Consider the following 20,841-nt stretch of genomic DNA (forward strand, 5'->3'; position numbering starts at 1 on the left):
CTTTCTGGCTTATGTGGAATAAATTCTGATGTAAGAGTCCTTAACAAAATAAACCAAGTTATTAGCAGTACCAAAGATTCCATATCTATCTTTTCCTTCTCAAAAATGCTAATGTAATCAAAGAGGCTGAGTGCTTCCAGGGTTCCATGCAAAGTCAGGGGTTCTTCATTTTCAACATCAAGTCCACAGGATTCATCTGACATCAGCTTTGGCTCTTCGGGTACCTTAAAAAAAGAGGAAAATATTACAAAGCTCAGAAAAAACTCTTATAAAATGTCTCGTGATCTACAGAAATCTAAAAGAGCTTTGCTCTACAAATCAACTAAACTTTAGCACTTTGCCATCTTCACCTGGATTTTAAGGAATATTTGTTCAGTAAATCACTCATGCTTCCACTTTCTGTAATAATTTACTTTAAAACTGGGTGGTGGTGGCACACACCTTTGATCCCAGCACTCGGGAGGCAGAGGCAGGCAGGTCTCTAAGTTCGAGACTAGACTGGTCTACAAAAGAGAGCTCCACACCTTCTCCAGTTGTTTTCCCCACCTTATTAGACCATGTCTGTGGCCCATTTTCCAAGTTTGGTAGAGAAATGTTAAGTGCTAGGAAACTGATATTCTTGCAAGCAAGCATTGTACCAGCCTTTAAAGCAGTGAATTCACATGCATGGACATTAGTCTCAATAAACTTTGGTTTTGTTATAAAAAGAGAGAGAGAGAGAGAGAGAGAGAGAGAGAGAGAGAGAGAGCTCCAAGACAGCTCCAAGACAGTTAAGGATGTTACACAGAGAAGCCCTGTCTTGAAAAATCAAACAAATAAATAATGCTAATAGTTTAGCTATTACAATTCTAAGCCTTCACATTTACTTTATAATCCATAAGGAAAAAGAACAAGAAACTCCTATTTTTAGAGATGGCGTCTCACTGTGTTGCCCAAGCTGGCTTTGAACTCATCATCCTCCCATCTCAGCCTCCAAAACAGTGAGATGTAGGGGCATTTCAATTATATTTTAATTAATAACACTCACCTGAAGATCTGAGAGTAAAACAGCACCACTGGTCAGCCTTACAGACCAGGTAATGGTAACACACACCTTTAATCCCAGTAGATACACTAGTCTGCCATAGAAACCGGGCAGTGCATGCCTTCAATCATGGTGTACATGCCTTTAATCCCAGCCCTAGAGAGGATTATAAAACGGAAGGAAACAGCTCTCAAACACAGTCTCATTCTGAGATTCCTGGAGGCAGGATCGCCATTTTGGACTGGTAAGAGCCAGTGGCTGGCTGCTTTGCTTTTCGGATCTTCAGGTTGAACCCCAATTTCTCTCTCTGAGTTTTTATTAACCATGCTTCAGTCAGGATTACAGGTGTGTGACCCAACTTTTCTACTGTACTTCTGAGCCTCAATGTACTTTGACAATTAAAAACAATTAGAGGAAACAGTACAGGTTTTGGAGAACATCTCAGGTCTAGCTCTAAATCTCAACGTCAACAGGGTAACGATAAACTCACCTGCTTTTCCTGAAAATCTGGCTGTTTCATAACTCCATTAGAAACAGTCATAGACCCCGGAGACTTAGAGACACTCATATCTTTTTGATTAGACAAGATGTCAAACAATATCAGAGAACCTAAGGAAAAGATATATTATGCTTTATAACAAAGTTAACTACCCCACGTATTTTTCAACACTAAATAAATCCTCCTGATTTTATTTTTCAGTTTCTAGCAGAAGTCATACAAAGATGAGCAGCTGATTAAAATCTAATAATCAGAACCAGCATGATAGCTCAGCCAGTCAAAGTATTTGTCACGCAAGCTTAGCAACCTGAATCTGATCTCCAGAGGCCATTTGTATCAGTTCTTAGATTTCTATCAACTTGCCAGGAGCTAGCGTCACCAGAAAACAGGAAACCTCAACTGAGAAAACACCCTATCTGACTGGCATTGATTCAAGCAGAAAGACCCATCCTGCTCTGGGTGGTGCCATCTCTGGGCAGGTGATCCTGGGGCGTACTGTGTAGGCCAGGAGGAGCAAGCCAGTAAGCAGCATCACTCCACGGTCTCTGCTTCAGTTCCTGCTTCCAGGTTCTTGTGGGCTCAGGAAGCCCTGCCTGACTTCCTGTCATGATCAACTACAACTGTAAGCTAAAATAAAATCTCCCCTCCCTGCCAAGTTGCTTTCGATCATGGTGTTTATCAAAGCAACAGAAAACAAACTAAGGCACAATGTAAAGGTGGAAGAGAAATGACCCTACAAAGTTGTTCTCTGACCTCCACACAGGTGCTGTGGTACACATAAGTACACATACCGATGCATGTAAGACTCATATATGCCCTGAGTTTGGCAGCCAAAAAGACACAGAGCAACTTCTCGACAAATCAACAATCAAGTCTGAAGTTACATGGGCAGCTTTACCTACACGTTTTTCCTAAAGTTCTAGTAAGATTCCTGCTGCATCTAAGAACAAAACAACACAGTCTAACAGCTAGAGAGATGGCTCCGTGGTTGAGTGCATCCTGTTCTTCCAGAGGATCTAAACTTGGTTCCGAGCACCCACATCCAGCAGGTTATACAAGCATCTTTACCTCCAGCTCCAGGGATGAGACACCCTCTTTGACGGCCAAGGTCACCCACATAAACATGGCATACATTCAACAGACTCACACACACACGGATAAATAAAAGAGAACCTGGAAACAACAACAACGAAAATGCACGGCCTTCCTCCACTGCTGGACATGAAGAACAAAGGCAATCTAAACAAGGAGCATCCGGTTTTACTCACAAACTCAAGCTCCCTATTTTTGCAGGCAGAGAACACAAAGCAATGACCAGCAAACCAACAGGTACATCTGAAATTATGTGGCAGCTTTACCTAAACTGTGACCAGCAACAGACACCTTTCCTTTGAAGTTTGGGTTCCGACTCAAAAAGAGAGAGTGTAACCGGTTTATCTCCACTCCCACTTTCTGCACAATGGACTGACAGTAGGTAGGGCTGTTGTAAAATAAAACATCTAGCAGGGTGTCATTAGTGAAGTGCCGAAACCGACCAATACTTGGCAAAGTGATTTTCTTGATATTCCTGTCGTAAAAGAAAAAACAAAGTTACTGTCAGTATTTACCTTCGACCTCTGGATTTTTAACAGTTAAGCTTTTTATTTCTAATAGAGAAACAACAGTATAAAGGAGAGATTACACATTAACTAGTACAATGAACTTGTAACTGTCACAGGCCAACTTTGACATAGAAAAGCCCTACTGCCCACTTTCTTTTGACTAACTAAAATCTGGATGCCTGACAAAAACTGGCTGCCAGAGACAAGAGGCTGTCACTGTGAGAATATGGAAGGAGTTACCTGAAACAAAAACTCTCAGCATTCACTGAGAAAGCAAGCACCTCACAGCACAGTCCAATGTGGCCAGAACACTGTCCATGGAGTTAGCTTTGTTAAAGCATGAGCCCCAACACATCACAGAGGCCACTAACTGGAACCATTTTACTAGCCACATGCGGCAGCATAAACATTACCTGTACCTGCGGCTCTGCAATGGGCATTGGAAACTGAGTGGGGAGCTTCTGTCACAGTGCCGGGTGGGTGCTGCTCACCATAGGGCACCAGGGATGTTAAATGGTTCCCCACCAAGAGACTAACAATCTGAATCCCGAACGGGTGGCTTTTTTGCCCCATGGGGGACATCACCTGGTAAAGGAGACCCATGTGGCTGTTAACTAGACAAGGATGCTGCTGAGCATTCATGACAGGCCCCACCCGACCACAGCAGGTCAGAGGGTGTTTTAAAGCCAGCTGTAGAGCCAGGTGTGTTCACCATGCCTGGCACTCCGAGTCCATTTTTCAGCACCAAAAGTAAACTCCAACTGTCTAAACTTTCCTAGATCCTCTTAGATGTCTACAATGAGAACAAACCCACGAGAGACACAGGGAACAGGCAGATATTTATAGCACACCCAGCACTTCATCACGTCGGAGCAAGACGTCATTCACATAAAGGCCTTATTTGCTCAAGGTAGAATAAGCCAGTTTGCATTACAGTTTAAATTTGCCTCTAATTTTAGCTACTCTGAAAAATACAGCATCAAACCCTGCAAACCTGTCAACGCCTGTGGCATGCCCACCCAGGGCGCTATGCCAGTGAACTGGAAGGAACTCCACTCTGCTGACTTTCCCTTCCTCAAGAGATTTCTTGAAGTGTGTCTGCAGCAACTTGAGAGAAACCACCCTAAAGTCATCCACTAAAAAAAAAAAAGAAAAAAATAAGAAAAAGAAAAAATATTATTTTAGCTTGGTAGCTAATAAACTGAAATGTGCTGCCATTTTAATAACATAAAGATATATACTTTTTAAAATGATGACTAAATAGTAAGTGAACAAACGCCCAACTGCTAGAAAGTTCTTTTAATTTTCGATATTTTTGAGGCCTAAAGGCCCGAAGATTGGAATCCTATCTCTCCTCAGCATCAGGCTCCAGAACCAACTGTGGCAGTAGAGCACCTTCCTCAGCCAAGGCCTTTCCTCACCTATGCTGGAGGTAACAGAGGCACACCCACACCCAGAGGTGCAGGTGTGAGGCACACACATGCAACACCAAGTAGCCAGTAAACGCAGACTATTACTGCAGACCTGTCTTCACATTCCCAGCCCAACTGAGAAGGCTGCTCGTTTGCATGTCCTAAACTGTTTCTCAGGACTCCCTAGGTGTCAGCTCGCGGCACAGGAGCTCCATGCTGCAGCTAGTGCTCAGGCAGGAAGGCTGTCTACCAAAACGGTGAGATTATTCTCATGGTCCTTTCTGATTCTTCAGAATCTAGGCTTGTATGCCATAAGAGCAGATCAAACACAAACTCATACTTCCTACTGACCACACAAGTCTCCTCAGCCGCGAGTACACAGCTAGGAACATCATAAAAATGTATGCTAAAGAGCCCTTCTATCAGCACTCAGTTTCTCCTAGGAAATGAAATGTGGCTTGCACTTACCACACTCAATAATGCTTCTAAAGCGCAAGTCACACACGGGTCCAATGCCATGCACCATGAACACCAAATGGTCAACTTGAGGCATTTCCCCTAGTAAAAATAGACAAATAATAAAAATCATCTCATACAGACACAGACACACACGCATGATGGAGGAAGGTCATTGGCTAATAAAGGAACTGCCTTGGCCCATTTTATTGCTTAGAGGATAGGTGGGAGGAGTAAACAGAACAGAACGCTGGGAGGAAGAGGAAGTGAGTTCAGTCTCGACACCTCTCCTCTAGGGAGCAGACGCCTGAGAGAGACGCCATGCCCCGCTCCAGGGATGAAGCTCCGACCCAGGATGGACATAGGCTAGAATCTTCCTGGTAAGCGCACCTTGGGGTGCCATACACATATGATTAGAAATGGGCTAAATTAATATGTGAGAATTAGCCTAGAAGAGAATGGGCCAAGCAGTGTTTAAATGAATACAGTTTGTGTGTTGTTATTTCGGGCATAAACTAGCCGTGCAGGCGGCCAGGGTGCTGGGAACACAGCCCCGCCGCCCTTATTACTACACACACATACACACAAAACTGAGAATTTGGTGTTGTTAAACTGCTAAATTCTTGATACCACTTTTATCATAAGCTAGCCAAAGATTTTGGGGACAGAGGCAGGTAGATCTCTGTTGAGTTTGAGGGCAGTATGGTCTACAGAGAGAGTTTCAGAACAGCCAGGACTACACAAAGAAATCTGGTCTCGAAAAACAAAAACAAAACAAACAAACAAAAACAAAAAAACCTAGGCAAAGAAATCCATTACCCTTCCATGAAAATATTCATTATTGGCCTGTGTCAAATTAGAACAACACGTCTACCTGGGGAAAAATGGCAAACTAAATAGAGAGGTCAAGGAAACAGTTGTTCTTCACAAGCCTATGGACCCATCATAATGTGCCATCTTTTCAGAATCCCACAGGAATGGGATGAAGGTGTGGCTTAGGAACATAAAGTGTGCACATGAACATGGCCCTGAGCTCAGTCAAACAAAACCAAAAAATCTTTGCGCACACCTTTAATCCCAGCACTCGGGAGGCAGAGGCAGGTAGAGCTCTGAATTCCAGGACTACCCAGTAAGACCTTGTCTCAAAACAAAAAGATAGAAATGTAGGGTTGATGGCTTGGTGGTTCAAAGTGCTTGCCGTTCCTGCAGAGGACCCAAGTTCGGTTCCCAACACCCACATGGTGGCTCACAACCAATCCTAACTCCCCAGAGGAGCCAGTCCTTCTTCTGACCTCTGTTGGCACCAGGCACACACATGTACATGAACATATATGCAGGCAAAACACTCATACTTGTAAAAATAAATAAATCTAAAATTAAACAAGGAACAATTAGAAAAAAGACAGACGTATGACCAACATATATGGCTGGATTCTGAGCACTCTGGCAGTAATTCCAGCAATGGCCTCTTTCCTTCATAGTGAATGGTGACATTAGCAGAGCACCCCAAACAGATCTTTCTCCTTAAGCGAACTAGACATACCATCAGGAATTTCATCAAGACTGTCATCAATCCCACGCTTTACAACTCTGGGCCTCGTCTGTCCATCCTGTGTTGTCCCCCACTCATCTGGCACTGAAGAAGGCTGGAACTGGACAATAACCTTCAAGACACAAGATTATGATAAGGCTCATTAGCAAAATTATTTCCCACAATAAGTTAAGTAATACTGGGGGGGGGGTGTTGTTTCATTGGTTCTCAAGATGGGGGTCTACACATCCCCTGACTGGCCTGGAACTTGTTACCTAGACAAAGTTAGACCAGAACTTGCAGCCATCCTCCTGCCTCTGCCTCCATGTGCTAGGGCTGTAGGCATGTACCACTAAGCCTGCTTCAAACTAATATGTTTAATAATCCTGTGCTTCACAGTACAGCTGGTTATAAATGAAGTAGAACTGTTCCCCAAGCAAATTCTGTAAAGGTCCAGCCACCATTAACTATCAAAACTAAACATATAATTACTTTCAATACTTATGCTGGAATACATATTGATTTTTTTTCCCTGAGTTTCTCAGCACCACAAGAATGGGAAGGGGTTAAAAATGTGTGAATGCGTATGTACGCGCATGCACATAATGTAAGATTTAACAGAAGGGACAGCGCCGCTGGATGGGGTAGGGATCTGGATAAGGGGGTGGGGATGGAACAGGAGGAATCAGGTGTAGAGAGGAAGGAGGAGAGAGCACTAGGAGAGACAACTGGAATCTGAGGGCATCTCTGGGGTAAGCTAGAAACCTAGTGCAATTGATACTCGTAACAATCTATGGAGGTGATCCTAGCTAAGACTCATACCAATAGGGGATATGGGGCCTGAACCGGCCATCTCCTATAGCCAGGCAAGACTTCCAGTCACAAAACCTTCGATCTACAATTTGTCCTGCCTACAAGATATGCAGGGGGTAAAGGTGGCACAGAAATTAAAAGAGTGATCAACCAATGACTGGCCCAGCTTGAGACCCATACCATGAGAAGGAGCTAATCCCTGAGAGCCAGGACCCAGAGGCGGAACAGGGAACAATCCAGAGACATAGAATAGAAACAAACATGACTGGCAAAAAAAATAAAAAGTCAATGATTTTTTCCTAGTGAAAGGAAATGATTCCTAATGATATTCTACTATATTCCTGATGATATTCTACTATATTCTTGATGATATTCTACTATATTCCTAATGATATTCTACTATATTCCTGATGATATTCTACTATATTCTTGATGATATTCTACTATATTCCTAATGATATTCTACTATATTCCTGATGATATTCTACTATATTACTGATGATATTCTACTATATTCCTGATGATATTCTACTATATTCCTGATGATATTCTACTATATTCCTAATGATATTCTACTATATTCCTGATGATATTCTACTATATCCCTGATGATATTCTACTATATTCCTAATGATATTCTGCTGTATTCAGAGAATGATGCCTGGCCCAACAGTTATCAAAGAGGCTTCATAGAGTACCTGCTGGAAACAGATGCAGAGACCCTAGCCAAAGCTTAGGTATAGCTTGATGAATCCTGTGGTAGAGGGGGAAGAATGACTATGGGAGCCAGTGGAGTCTAGGACACAAGAAAACCCACAGCATCAACTTACCTGGGCTCACAGGAACTCAGACTGAACCGACAACCAGGGAGCCCACATGGGACGAACCTAGGCCCGCTGGATATATGCTACAGTTGTATAGCTTGATCTTCTTGTGGGACTCCTAACAGAGGGAGCAGAGACTGTCTCTGACTGTTGCCTGCTTTTGAGACCCTTTCCCCTTACTGGACTACCTCGCCCAGCCTTAAGAGAAGAGGAGGTGCCTTACTGCAGCCTGACATGCAATAGCTGGATGATATCCATGGGAGGCCTCCCCTTTTCTGAAGAGTAACAGAAGAGGAACTGATTGGGGGTTGGGGGAGGCTGCGAAGAGGAGGAAGGGAAAACTGTAGTTGGGACATAAAAACAAAAAAAAATGAATGAATGAATGAGTGAGTGATTGAATGAATGAATAGGAAAAAATCCACATATAACTTTGACTCTCAGAAAACTACTTAAAAACAGAAAGAAGAAAGATTTAAATCTTGAGGTAATGGTGGCGTATGTCTTTAATCCTAGCACTCAAGAGGCAGAGGCAGGTAGATCTCTGTAAGTTTGAGGCCAGCCTGATCCACAAAGATAGTTCCAGAACAGCTAGGACTATTACACAGAGAAACCCTGTCTCTCAACATTTCTACACACCCATTGGTTTACAAACTGTTGCCCCCAGCTGCTCTCACAATACAAGAGCAGAACTGGTAGCTCAATGGAGAGCAGACAGATCGCAAAGCCTTGACTGTTTTCTCTGGCCCTCTATAAAGAGCTGACTTCACCAAAGCAAGTAAAAAGATTCACCAAGCTTCTTCTAAGATGACACTCAGTATCAGTAACCTGTCACCAAACAGAAACTTGATGAGAAAAAGTTAAATTTCCATGATTAACAATTAAATTATTTCAAAACACACTTGCCAGGCATGGTGGTTTGGGCCTTTAAGGCAAAGGATCTCTGAGTTCAAAACCAGTCTGCCTGGGGGCTGGAGAGATGGGTCAGTGGTTAAGAGCATTGCCTGCTCTTCCAGAGGTCCTGAGTTCAATTCCCAGCAACCACATGGTGGCTCACAACCATCTGTAATGAGGTCTGGTGCCCTCTTCTGGCCTGCAGACGTACACACAGACAGAATATTGTATGCATAATAAATAAATAAATAAATATTTTAAAAAAAAAAAAACCAGCCTGCCTATTCTGCATAACGAGTTCCAGGACAGCAGGGTTACATAGAGACCCCGTCTCAAAAAAATAAATAAAATAAATAAAAAAATGTTTATTACAAAGGAATCCCTGCAAAAACACAAAAAATGAAATGTTATCATACATACAGCAGCATAACCTTTAAAGGGCGCACCCCCCCATCTCAGGAAGCGCCTCACCTTTGGGTTGTGCATAACAATGGTCTCTCCGCTTGGAAACTCTAATCTGCGGTGCCACTGATTCGTGGTTACAGCTTTTTTGTACTCGGCCTGCAGCAATAAAACAACACATAATGCAGTCAGTCAATCTGACCACAGCAGACACATGGCGGGGGGGGGGGGGGGGGGGTAGGATTATGCTAGCAACACAGCACAAACACTAGGTCTGGCCTATTGGCTACCATTCTTTCTATCCTCTTACATAAAGTACTCCAGGGTTTGCTCTCACACATTCGCCATTACTGGGGGAAGATAATGGAGGTTTAGAGAGTGTATCAGTACTCAGGGCTCAACAAGTCAAGTGGCATAAAATGAACTTACTGTCTCACAGTTCTTGAAGCTACCACTCCAAAATCAAGGTAACAGCAGGACACCAATCGCCATGAAGCCTGCACAGAACACCCTCCTAACCACCCTTTACCGCTACAATCAAGGCCATTCCTTGACATAAGCCTCTCTATCTCCAAATTCTGCCTCTATCAAACCCCAGCATTCTGTCCAACTGAACATGTCTGTCTGCTTTATTATACACAAAGACACTCACTATACAAAGCTAAGGCCACCCCACTAAAGTAACTTCATCTTAACTGATTTCATCTGCAACAACCTAGCTCCTCACAAAGATGCATTCATGGGTACTGGGGGTTGGGACTTCAACAGTATTTTGGAGTAGAGGGGAAGGAAACACATTAAATCTCTCAAGGACTCTGAGAGGACAACTTTGGTGCTTTGACATACACACATGGTATTCAGCTCTACTTTGTTTAATGTGTGTGAGAGTTTTGCCTGTGTGTCTGTATATATACCATGTGCACACGTGGCATGGCCCGGAACTGGAGTTCCCAATAGTTATCAGCTGCCATGAGGGTGTTGGAAATTAACCCTGAGTCCTCTGTAGGATGAGACAGTGCTCTTATCCACTCAGGCAACTTTACAGCCCTCTCCCATTTTTTTTTTTTTTTTTTTTTGGAGACAGGGTCTCAAGCTTGCTATATAGACCAAGCTGCCCTCTCACTCAGAAACCTACCTGCCTCTGCCTCTTGCTAGAATTAAAGACACAGGCTACCATACCCAGTCAATTTTTAAGCTCTTTTTATACCTTCCCTCCAAGAAGATCACTTGTGGGTACTAATCTTGAATTTCTGAGCCTAGCAGCTCATATCACAGTGTCCAGCTTCTGCATATCTTCTCTGCTCAGAATGCAGGAGATCAGACCCAGGGCCTTGTGAATCCTAGGCAGACCTCCTACACTCAGTTGCAAGCCCTAGCCCTCAGGAGTATCTTTTATGGACCTTCCTATAGACTCTAGGGTTTCCCTGGCATTATAAACAGTGTCTCCTATCATGGTCCAGACAGCTAGTTCTGCCACACACGAGCACCACTGATTCGCACCGATAATCTTTCACAGCCGCTCTCTACTCCTGCCTGTAGTGGGCTAACTGTATTTCTAAAGGTGTGCCTGGCTTTCTACAGAGACAGTAGTGTCTGTTCTTTGTCCTGGTACTCAGACAGGACAGAGAATCACATGCAGCATCTGTCTCTCACTTTCCACCTCCTTTGCCTCCACTAATGCTGTCGGTGTCTTGGGAAGCTGGGCAGGAGCTTGTGCCTCATGCTGATGGGCAGGACTTGGATAACAACCCCAGCCTAGAGCCTATGTCACCCACAAACAATATTACCACTAAAGAGAAAGTGCTTATTCTGCTTTCAGATTCTCATATTTGAACACTGTAATTTTAGCTTCAAACCAATAAGCCTAAACATCTGACTTTGGGATATTACAACTACAGTAGGACCCTATCTAAAAGTACCAACAATTATAGTATATCTTCAGTTATTTGCTTGTTTAGATTCAAAATTAAGCACTAGGAATCATCACCCTGTTAACACATTTCCCTTTATTGAACTAACTAAAATTATACTTCAAGGGACATCCAGAAGGCTCAGTGGGTAAAGGCATTTTCTGCCAAACTTAAAGACCTGAGTTTTATTCCCAGGACCTACATGGAGGAAGAAAAAGAACTAACTTTGGCATGTTCTCTGACCTCCAGTCATGCACCACAGTAAGCAAACACACACACATAAATAAGTGCCATAACACTGTTTCAAAAATTATGCTTTAAGAGATTGTTTTTGGCCCAGCAGCGATGGCGCACACCTTTAATCCCAGCACTCAGGCGGCAGAGGGAGGCGGGTCTGTGAGTTAGAGGCCAGTCTTGTCTATAGAGCAAGTTTCAAAACAGGCTCCAAACCTATACAGAGAAATTCTGTTTGGAAAACCAAAAGGAGATTGTTTTTGTAGACTGTTTCTCTATCTAGCCCAGGAGTCCTCAAACTCATGATAGCTGCCTTGAACTCATGAACACAAAGATTAAATCAATTGGTACCATGCCTGGTTTCTACCCAAATTTGCGTGAAGGCTAAGTATGAGCAGCTCAGCAGACATAGAATGCCCTCACAACCCGCCCCCCCCCCCCAGTCTTGACACTGGGTTGTTACATGCAGCACTTCCTGAATGACAACACCACCTAAAGACCCTCTGTGACCAGGATCAAGACAGGCCAGCTTGTAAACAAAGCCACCTGCACTGTGGTGCTGTCACAGCAGCCTCTGGCACACAGGCCTGCTTTGTAAAAGAGCATACAGAGGAAAACACTCATACCTCGAGCTTCTCACTGAACTCCTCTGTGTAGGGGATAAATCTGCTATCTGTGTCCCCCTTGTAAAACCAAGTACAGCGTCTCACTTCAGCTGGCTCCTCTTCCCAATATACAGACTTCCTCATGCGGTCATAGAGGTAGACATCATAGCGCCCTCCATCCGTGCCAAGAACCACACTCTCAGGATCTGGCTGCACTAGGAACCAACAGAGGACATTTTCCCCTAATGTTACCAGGCACATTGGAAAATACAAACCACATTAACAATAATATTCATGATGCTGCTAGTCAATACTCCAAGACAATTAAGCTTATTTTACTAAAAACAAGATAATCCATATTACTCAAAATTATGACATTCATTTATTTGTCTGTTTGTTTTTGAGGTAGAGTCTCACTCTGTAGCCCAGGCTGTCCTCAACCTCCTAGCAGTTCTCCTGCTCCAGCCTCCTGTGTACGGAGATCACAGGAGTGAGCCGCCATACAGCAGAAAGAAAGAGTGAGAGCAAGCTTTAAAAACACAATCATGAAATAACTGAAATAATTCATGATTTGTTTAATCAAACCATATGTACTGCCTGCCAAACACCTGTAATCTTAGTACTTAAGTATGGAATCAGGAAGATTATGAGTTCCTGGCTAATTCTTGCAACACGGTGAGTTAGAGGCCAGCCAGAACTCAATAAGATCCCATTTCAAAAGTAAAACAAAGCAGTAACATCAATGTACCACAGTGTTCCATGAAGTATAGTGCTAGAGAATACTGACTGGGTTGGGCAGTGGTGGTGCACGCCTTTAATCCCAGCATTGGAGAGGCAAGAGGCAAAGGCAGGCGGATCTCAATGAGTCCAAGGCCAGCCTGGTCTACAAACTGAGTTACAGGACAGCCAAGACTGTTTGACAGAGAAAGCCTGTCTCAAAAAAACAGGGGGAAAAAAAGAGAATACTGATATTTAATTCTCATAATCAAATAATATCAAGATAAAGAATCGTATCTGTATGCAAGACTTCTTAGAGTCTTAAGACACACCTATGTAGCACTCTCTCAAGAGGTAGACGTGGGAATAATTATTTCCAAAACTCATCTGACCTCAGAATAATTTTTTCAGAGCTTTTCCAAAGTCTACAGGAAATATTTATAGGACATCAAATATAAAACTTGGATTATGGGGCTGGAGAGATGGCTCAGTGGTTAAGAGCATTGCCTGCTCTTCCAAAGGTCCTGAGTTCAATTCCCAGCAACCACATGGTGGCTCACAACCATCTGTAAAGAGGTCTGGCGCCCTCTTCTGGTCTTCAGGCATACAGACAGAATATTGTATACATAATAAATAAATAAATAAATAATCAAATAGACTTCTTAAAAAAAAAAAAAACTTGGATTATGTACAAACTATACTTCCCCGATTTAAAACAACTTTTTGATAGTTTTGTTTCAGTAAGACAGGGTCACTTCACTATGTAGACCAGGCTGGCCTCAAACTAACAGAGAGTTGCCCTAAGTGCTGGGAAGAAAGATGTATGCCACCGTGCCCAGCTTAACAAAAGAAATTGCTAAACTATTTCCTTAAGGTCTTTGCTCAGTAACTCAGGATACATATGAATTAGAAGTACCATCTTAAAGTGGGGTCTGGAGATCTACACAGTTCAAGGAATCCGACAGCTGCAAAAAGTAGGCCATGGGTAAGTACGCTTCATCTTTTCTCTTCCTCCAATGAGATGGAATAATGCAAGCGGGTACTTACCCGAGTTATAGATCTCTTCAAGATTCAAAGAGTCAAGCTCACTGAAAGGCATCCACAGCTGTTTATATTCCACCTCCTTGCAGTAAAACCAGTGAGGCTGAACAGGTTCATACTGGTTCTGAAGCACAAAAGGAGGTGGCCCCTGTCCAGGGGGTCCTGCATGTCTGGCAGGTACCTGCTGCTGTGCTGGTGACTGCACTGCTGGAGGGAGCTGAGAGAACAAGGGAACCGTCACATGTGCCCAGAAGGAATTCTCTAGCTGCTTCAGAATCCACAAGATATCAATAATAAGTATCTCACATGTATTTCTAGGTAACTATTTAGGGTCATGAGTAGTGTAACAAAACCTCAACTCAGTTACAAAGTAAACTACACTTCTGCACACTAACGGCAAACTGACACCAACAAAGACATTTCCCATATTTTTTAAATTTTTCATTGTTGTTTTGTTTATCAAGACAAGGTTTTTCTCTATGTAGCCTTGGCTGTCCTGGAACTCACTCTGTAGACCAGGTTGACCTCAAACTCCCAGAGATCCGCCTGCCTCTGCCTCCTTAGTGCTAGGATTAAAAGTGTGTGCCACCATTGCCTGAAAATTTCTAAATTTGTAATAAATTTAGTTTTAAATATTTTCATACAATATATTATCATATTATTTCCCTCTCCTGCCCCCACAGTCCCCATCGCCCCACTTAATGTTCTTTCTCTTTAAAAAAAAAAAAAAAATCCCAAAATAAAAAAAAAAAACATGGAGTTCATTTTGTGTGGCCCACCCTGGAGTGGCTGATACCCAGTGTGACTCCAGGAAAAAACTGCTTTCCCTCTCCCAGCAGCTACCAAGCACAAACAGCTTCGTGGTTGGGGTGGAACTTTGTGCCCACTTCTCCTCTCAGTGCTGGGGTTTTATCTGGCCTGAACTTGTGAAGCATGCACAAGATCGACGTGGTTCCCACAAGTTTTTTATAGGTTTATTAATATACACTGTTCTGTCTGCATCCAAGTCTACATGCCAGAAGAGGGCATCAGATCTCATGATAGATGGTTGGGAGCAGCCATGCAGCTGGTGGGAATTGAACTCAAGGCCTCTAGAAGAACAGCCAGAGCTCTTAACCTTTGAGCCATCTCTCCAGTCCTAATTTTTAAAATCATTACAACACCCATACTTTTTGACCCATCATTCCACTTCTAAGTATGTAAACATGTAAATGTTAATCCAACACACAAGGATACACGTAAGTTTGGTTGGCTACAGCCAAACTCTATAAACATTAAAATTAGTGGCAGAATCACTTGTAGTCCCTGTCCTGAGCACTCTCACTACCTAGTATAAGATGAGAAGCAGCAGGCAGTCTATTAAGACTGCACTGCCTCACTTCTCACGTCCTTAAATAACATTTGATATTATACACTAAAATCTGAGAATATCAGCATGTGCCCAGGCAATTAAAATCAACCATTATTGCATTAAATAGGTGATATAAACTTGAATATGAACCATGTGATAGTAGCTACCTTAAAGCAAATTTATACATTTGTGCTGCGCGCAAAGTGTGGAAGTAAGGGGACAATTTGTAGGAGTCAGTGTTCTCCTTCCACCACATGGGCCCTGGGCATCGAAACCAAGTCCTCAGGCTTCGTGGCAAGTGCCTATACTCTGAGCCATCTTGCCAGCCTCCAATTAGCTACTGCTAAAGGGTTTACCTCAAAGCACACAGTTCGCAAACAAGAGCCTCTGTGACACAGACCCAGAACACCAATTACTTGGGATTGAGGCAGGGAGATTAAGAGTTTGAGGCCAAACAAAGCAATTTAGGAAGATCCTGTCTCAAAATTACAAGGTGCACTGGGTGTACAGCTCAGTGGGAATGCTTACCTACCTACCACACTCATCACCCTGGTTTTCATCACCAGTAACACACCAGTAACACCCTCTGTAAAAAGCCAGCCTGGCCTACAGAGCAAGTTTCAGGACAGCCAGGGCTAGCTACACAGTGAAACCCTGCCTCAAAAAATAAACAAAAAATTCTGTCCTGGCCGGGCGATGGTGGTGCACGCCTTTAAATCCCAGCACTCGGGAGGCAGAGGCAGGTGGATCTCTGTGAGTTCGAGACCAGCCTGGTCTACAGAGCTAGTTCCAGGACAGGCTCCAAAGCCACAGAGAAACCCTGTCTCGAAAAACCAAAAATAAATAAATAAATAAATAAATAAAAAATAAAAAATAAAAAAATCTGTCCTGGTGTAGAGAAATGGCCCAGTGATTAAAAGTACTTATTGTGGTTGCAAAAAAAAAAAAAAAAAAAACTGGTTCGTTTCCCAGGGCCCAATCTTCTAGGGAATCAGAAATCAGACAACCCTTTCTGGCCTCCCGGGGCACCAGCACAAATGTGATGCACAGACACACATTCAGGTAAAACACCTATACCTAGAAAATAAGTTAAAAATATATTTTATACTTAGTATATGTTAGAATGTATAAAATTGAGCTGGAGAGATGACTCAGCAGGTAAGGGCACTGACTGTTCTTTCAGAGGACAAATCCTAGCATTCATATGGTGGCTAACACCTGTAACTCCAGTTCCAAGGAATCTGATGCCTCCTTGTGGCCTCCACGGGCATTGCATGCACATGGTACAAGAACACACATGCAGTCAAAACAATACACATAACAAAAATAAACTCAAAAATTTTCTCTTATCATACAAAGTTTTTTCAAACTTCTCTAAGAGAGAAAACTAGTATGGCGTCCACATACCGGTGGCATCGGTCCTGGAGGCATTTGGTACGTCTGCACAGGGGGTCCGGAAGGCGGAGGGTAGGAGGGATGGCCTGGTGTCTGGCACTGCTGCAGCTGTGGGGGTGTAATGTAGGGATTCGCCCTGCTGCTGATAGGAGTGTGACGGTATGGGTTATGTCCTTGTTGAGGAATCCCTTGGGGAGGGCTCCCAAAGTTTGGAGGGAGACTGCTCGGCTGAGAAGGCAAATAGGTATTTACTCCCATCTGTGAGGGAGGTGCAGCACCATGATGAGCCTTGGAAACCGGTGGCAGAAATGCATTCGACACGTCTTGGGATCCAGTTGTGAAAGGGAGTGTGGCTGGGGGCTTGGAAAACGCCGACTGTCCAGCCGACACGGCGGTAGTTGTTGAGGGTGACTGTCCAATGTTCCCAAAAGGGTCACTACTGCTTGGTACCTGAGAGAAGTAACTGAATGTCTGCGGGGTGGAGGTGAGAGCAGAAGTCTGGCCAAGGAAACTATCTTCCTCACCAACATCTGTGGAGTCCTCTGCAATACAACAGGAGAGCAACGGAGAACAATGGCTTAAGAGCAGCACCACCCTCTGTGGGAGGCTCAGAGACGAAGGCGGAGCAACTAAGCCTCTTGCTTTGGTGAGCTAACTTGTATTTTCTGCATTAGAGTGAAAAAAGAAAATCTTTCCCTCAAAATCTTCTCTCGTAACCAGAGACCTCAAACCAGACCAATGACTCTTTGCAAGTAAAGATATACGAACAAAGGATATACTGTGTGCCTCACTGTGTCACGCTATAATTCCCACAAGATTTTCCCTTGTTTTTCTTTTTTTTTAATTATTTATTTACTTATTATGTATACAATATTCTGTCTGTGTGTAAGTCTGCAGGCCATCATGTGGTTGCCGGGAATTGAACTCAGGATCCTTGGAAGAACAGGCAGTGCTCTTAACCACTGAGCCATCTCTCCAGCCCCCTTGTTTTTCTTCTATTAAATTTCCTTTCATTTCACTGTGGAGGGGAGGGTGCAGGGGCAGAGGGCAAATACAAAGGAACAGGGCGGTAAATGGGATCAGGATGCATGGTGTGAAAGACAGAGAATAAAAAAGTTTTTAAAAAGTTCTCTTGTGGGCTGGAGAGATGGCTCAGAGGTTAAGAGCACAGGCTGATCTTCCAGAGACCCTGAGTTCAATTCCCAACAACCACATGGTGGCTCATAACCATCTATAAAGAGATCTGGTGTCCTCTTCTGACCTGCAGGCATACATGCAGGCACAATATTATATACATAATAACTAAATACATCTTTAAAACAAAAAAAAACTTTTTAAAAATTTGAGAAGAGGGCTGGAGAGATGGCTCAGAGGTTAAGAGCATTGCCTGTTCTTCCAAAGGTCCTGAGTTCAATTCCCAGCAACCACATGGTGGCTCACAACCATCTGTAACGAGGTCTGGTGCCCTCTTCTGGCCTGCAGGCATACACACAGACAGAATATTGTATACATAATAAATAAATATTTTAAAAAAATTTGAGAAGAAAAAACTTTATTTGAAAAAGAAAAAACTATAAAGAACATAAAAGTTATAAATTCCTCCATCAGACAGTCACTGTTAACATTAACTTTTGGAAAGCCAAGAATAATGATCCATGACCTTAATCCCAGCACTCAAGAGGCAGAGATAGTTCTAAGTTCCAGAACAGCCATGGCTACACAGAGAAACTTTATTTTAGAGAGAGAGAGGGGGGGGGCATACTCAGAAGGTAGGTGGGTCTGTTAGTTCAAGGTCAGCCTAGTCTACAAATAGAGTTCCAGAACAGCCAGGGCTGTTACATAGAGAAACCCTGTTCAAAAAACCAAAACAAAACAGAAAAATGTTCATGTTTACATAAGGATTTTTTTTAAAAGAAGCAATTTTTAACCTATTTTTATACGTTAAACCTTTTCCTGATATAATTCAAATGTTACCATATACCTAAACATACCTAATTTTATTTCAACAGTCATAAGAAGAAACTGAAACACAGGTATTAGTTGTATTGACAAGTAGAGGGTATGTCAGGGGTCTCAATTACAAAGTAACTATTGTTCAGGCTGGAGAGGTGGCTGGCTCCTCAGCCAGAGGACCTGGATTCAATTCCCAGCACCCACATGGCGGCTCACAACTGTCTGTAACTCCAAGACCTGACACCCTAATACATACATGCAGGCAAAAACACTAATGCAGGGGCTGGAGAGATGGCTCAGAGGTTAAGAGCATTGCCTGCTCTTCCAAAGGTCCTGAGTTCAATTCCCAGCAACCACATAGTGGCTCACAACCATCTGTAATGAGGTCTGGTGCCCTCTTCTGGCCTGCAGGCATACATGTAGACAAACTATTGTATACATAATAAATAGATAAATATTTAAAAAAAACACCAATGCACATTAAATAAAAAGAAAAGAACAAACCCCTATCTGTGAAAAAGTGCCCCACAGCCTAGTTGCTGAAGTGGATATATATATAGATAGATAGATAGATAGATAGATAGATAGATAGATAGATAGATAGATAGATAGATATACACACACACACATACATACATACACACACACACACATAAAATAACTATTGTTCAAATGAGTATGTGTGGAATATTTCTTTACACTATGTGAATGTCACTGTGATTGGCTTAATAAAAAAGCTAAACAGGCTGGACAGTGGTGGCCTAGCCTTTAATCCCAGCACTTGGGAGGCAGAGGCAGGCAGATCTCTGTGAGTTCAAGGCCAGTTTGGTCCACAGAAAGACAGGCTCCAAAGTTACACAGAGAAACCTTGTCTAGAAAAACAAAACAAAACAAAAAAAAAGGCTAAACAGCCAGTAGCTAGGCAGGACTTTGGGGGACAGAGAGAATGCTGGGGGGAAGAGCAGAGTCTGAGGAGTCACGAGCTAGACTCTGAAGAAGCAACATGGAAGGTACATAGATGAGGTAAACAAGCATCAGAGCAGCACACAGATTAATAAAATGGCCTAAGTGGTAAGAGCTAGCTGAAAAACAACCCTAAGCTATTGGCTAAGCTTTCATAATTAATAAGGAGTCTCCATGCGGCTATTTGGGAACGAGTGGAACTACCAAAAAACTCTGCCTACATATGGTGATGACTACAGGACACCTACACCCACATAAAACCTGAGGAAAATGGCCAGGTGGTAGTGGCACAAGCCTTTGATCCCACCACTTAGGAGTTGGTAATTTATGAGATTAGTTGGTATGGATTTTGGTTTACTGATACTAATTTAAAGTTGATTTTTGCTATACTGTATGTATATTTCTACTCTTTTTTGGGTGGTATTGTACTTATGCAGTTCAATTAAAAATGTAATGTATAATTAAGAAATACAAATTAGTAGGCATCTATAATAATCAAACCTGTATTAATAGTTATGTTTTCGAGGTTCAACAGATTTAGACAGACGGTCTTCAAATATTTCAAAGATCTACAGAAAATGGCATTTAAGGTATTTAATAATTTAACACTTTCCATGACAATGAGATACATATGCTCTTAACAACATCAATTTGCTTCAAAAGAGGATGATGAACATCAAAGAAACTCCCTATGGAGTTTGCTTGCTTTATGGCAAAAGCTAGCCATTAGGATAAAACAACTGCCCTTGCCTCAATTGCTGACAGCATACTGTCCAAACTGGATCAGTAGGATACAAAAGAAAGTGACCATCAAATTTTGCCAAGACAAGGTAGGACAGTCCATCAAAATTCACTAAATGTTTGTCAGATATTCTAGGCCAGATACTGTAGGCCAAAGCTGGATGCCCCAACGTTACAGAGGAACCTTGGGTGACTGTACAGACAGCCAGATGTCCCTGTCATTAGGTAACATTATATACCCTTTTGGGACCTTTGATGGAGTTAAAGACTTAATGTTTTCCTTAGTTATAATAAAAAGTAAATTAGGTATAAAACTTTGAGCTCACAAAGATAAATAATGGAGTATTTTTTCCACACATGCCAAATACAAACGGACTGGACATTGTAAATGTTAATTCTTACCTGACAATTGTTCTTATTCTCTATAGTTTTACTATGTTAAAACCTTTCTTTCTTATTTAGACAAAAAGGGGAAATG

At 42.6% G+C, this 20,841-nt stretch overlaps 1 protein-coding gene across 3 annotated transcripts in view; it reads right to left on the reverse strand.

Annotated features, from left to right (window-relative positions):
* The window catches only part of LOC121457616 (SEC23 interacting protein), a 46,102-nt gene that overhangs the window by 18,441 nt on the left and 6,820 nt on the right, over nt 1–20,841 (reverse strand). For all 3 annotated transcript variants that reach the window (XM_041666523.1, XM_041666522.1, XM_041666521.1), the window contains exons 2-11: nt 16,719–17,248; nt 13,967–14,177; nt 12,224–12,417; nt 9,523–9,612; nt 6,536–6,656; nt 5,005–5,094; nt 4,119–4,260; nt 2,882–3,090; nt 1,515–1,633; nt 72–224 (exon numbers count right to left, since the gene is read on the reverse strand). In XM_041666523.1, coding sequence (XP_041522457.1) covers nt 72–224; nt 1,515–1,633; nt 2,882–3,090; nt 4,119–4,260; nt 5,005–5,094; nt 6,536–6,656; nt 9,523–9,612; nt 12,224–12,417; nt 13,967–14,177; nt 16,719–17,248 — 1,859 coding nt within the window. The remainder of the gene's footprint in view (nt 1–71; nt 225–1,514; nt 1,634–2,881; nt 3,091–4,118; nt 4,261–5,004; nt 5,095–6,535; nt 6,657–9,522; nt 9,613–12,223; nt 12,418–13,966; nt 14,178–16,718; nt 17,249–20,841) is intronic.

The sequence above is a fragment of the Microtus oregoni genome, unplaced genomic scaffold (assembly GCF_018167655.1).
Source record: "Microtus oregoni isolate MIOR12 unplaced genomic scaffold, Mior012 000016F_ref0000370, whole genome shotgun sequence".
Lineage (NCBI taxonomy): Eukaryota > Metazoa > Chordata > Mammalia > Rodentia > Cricetidae > Microtus > Microtus oregoni.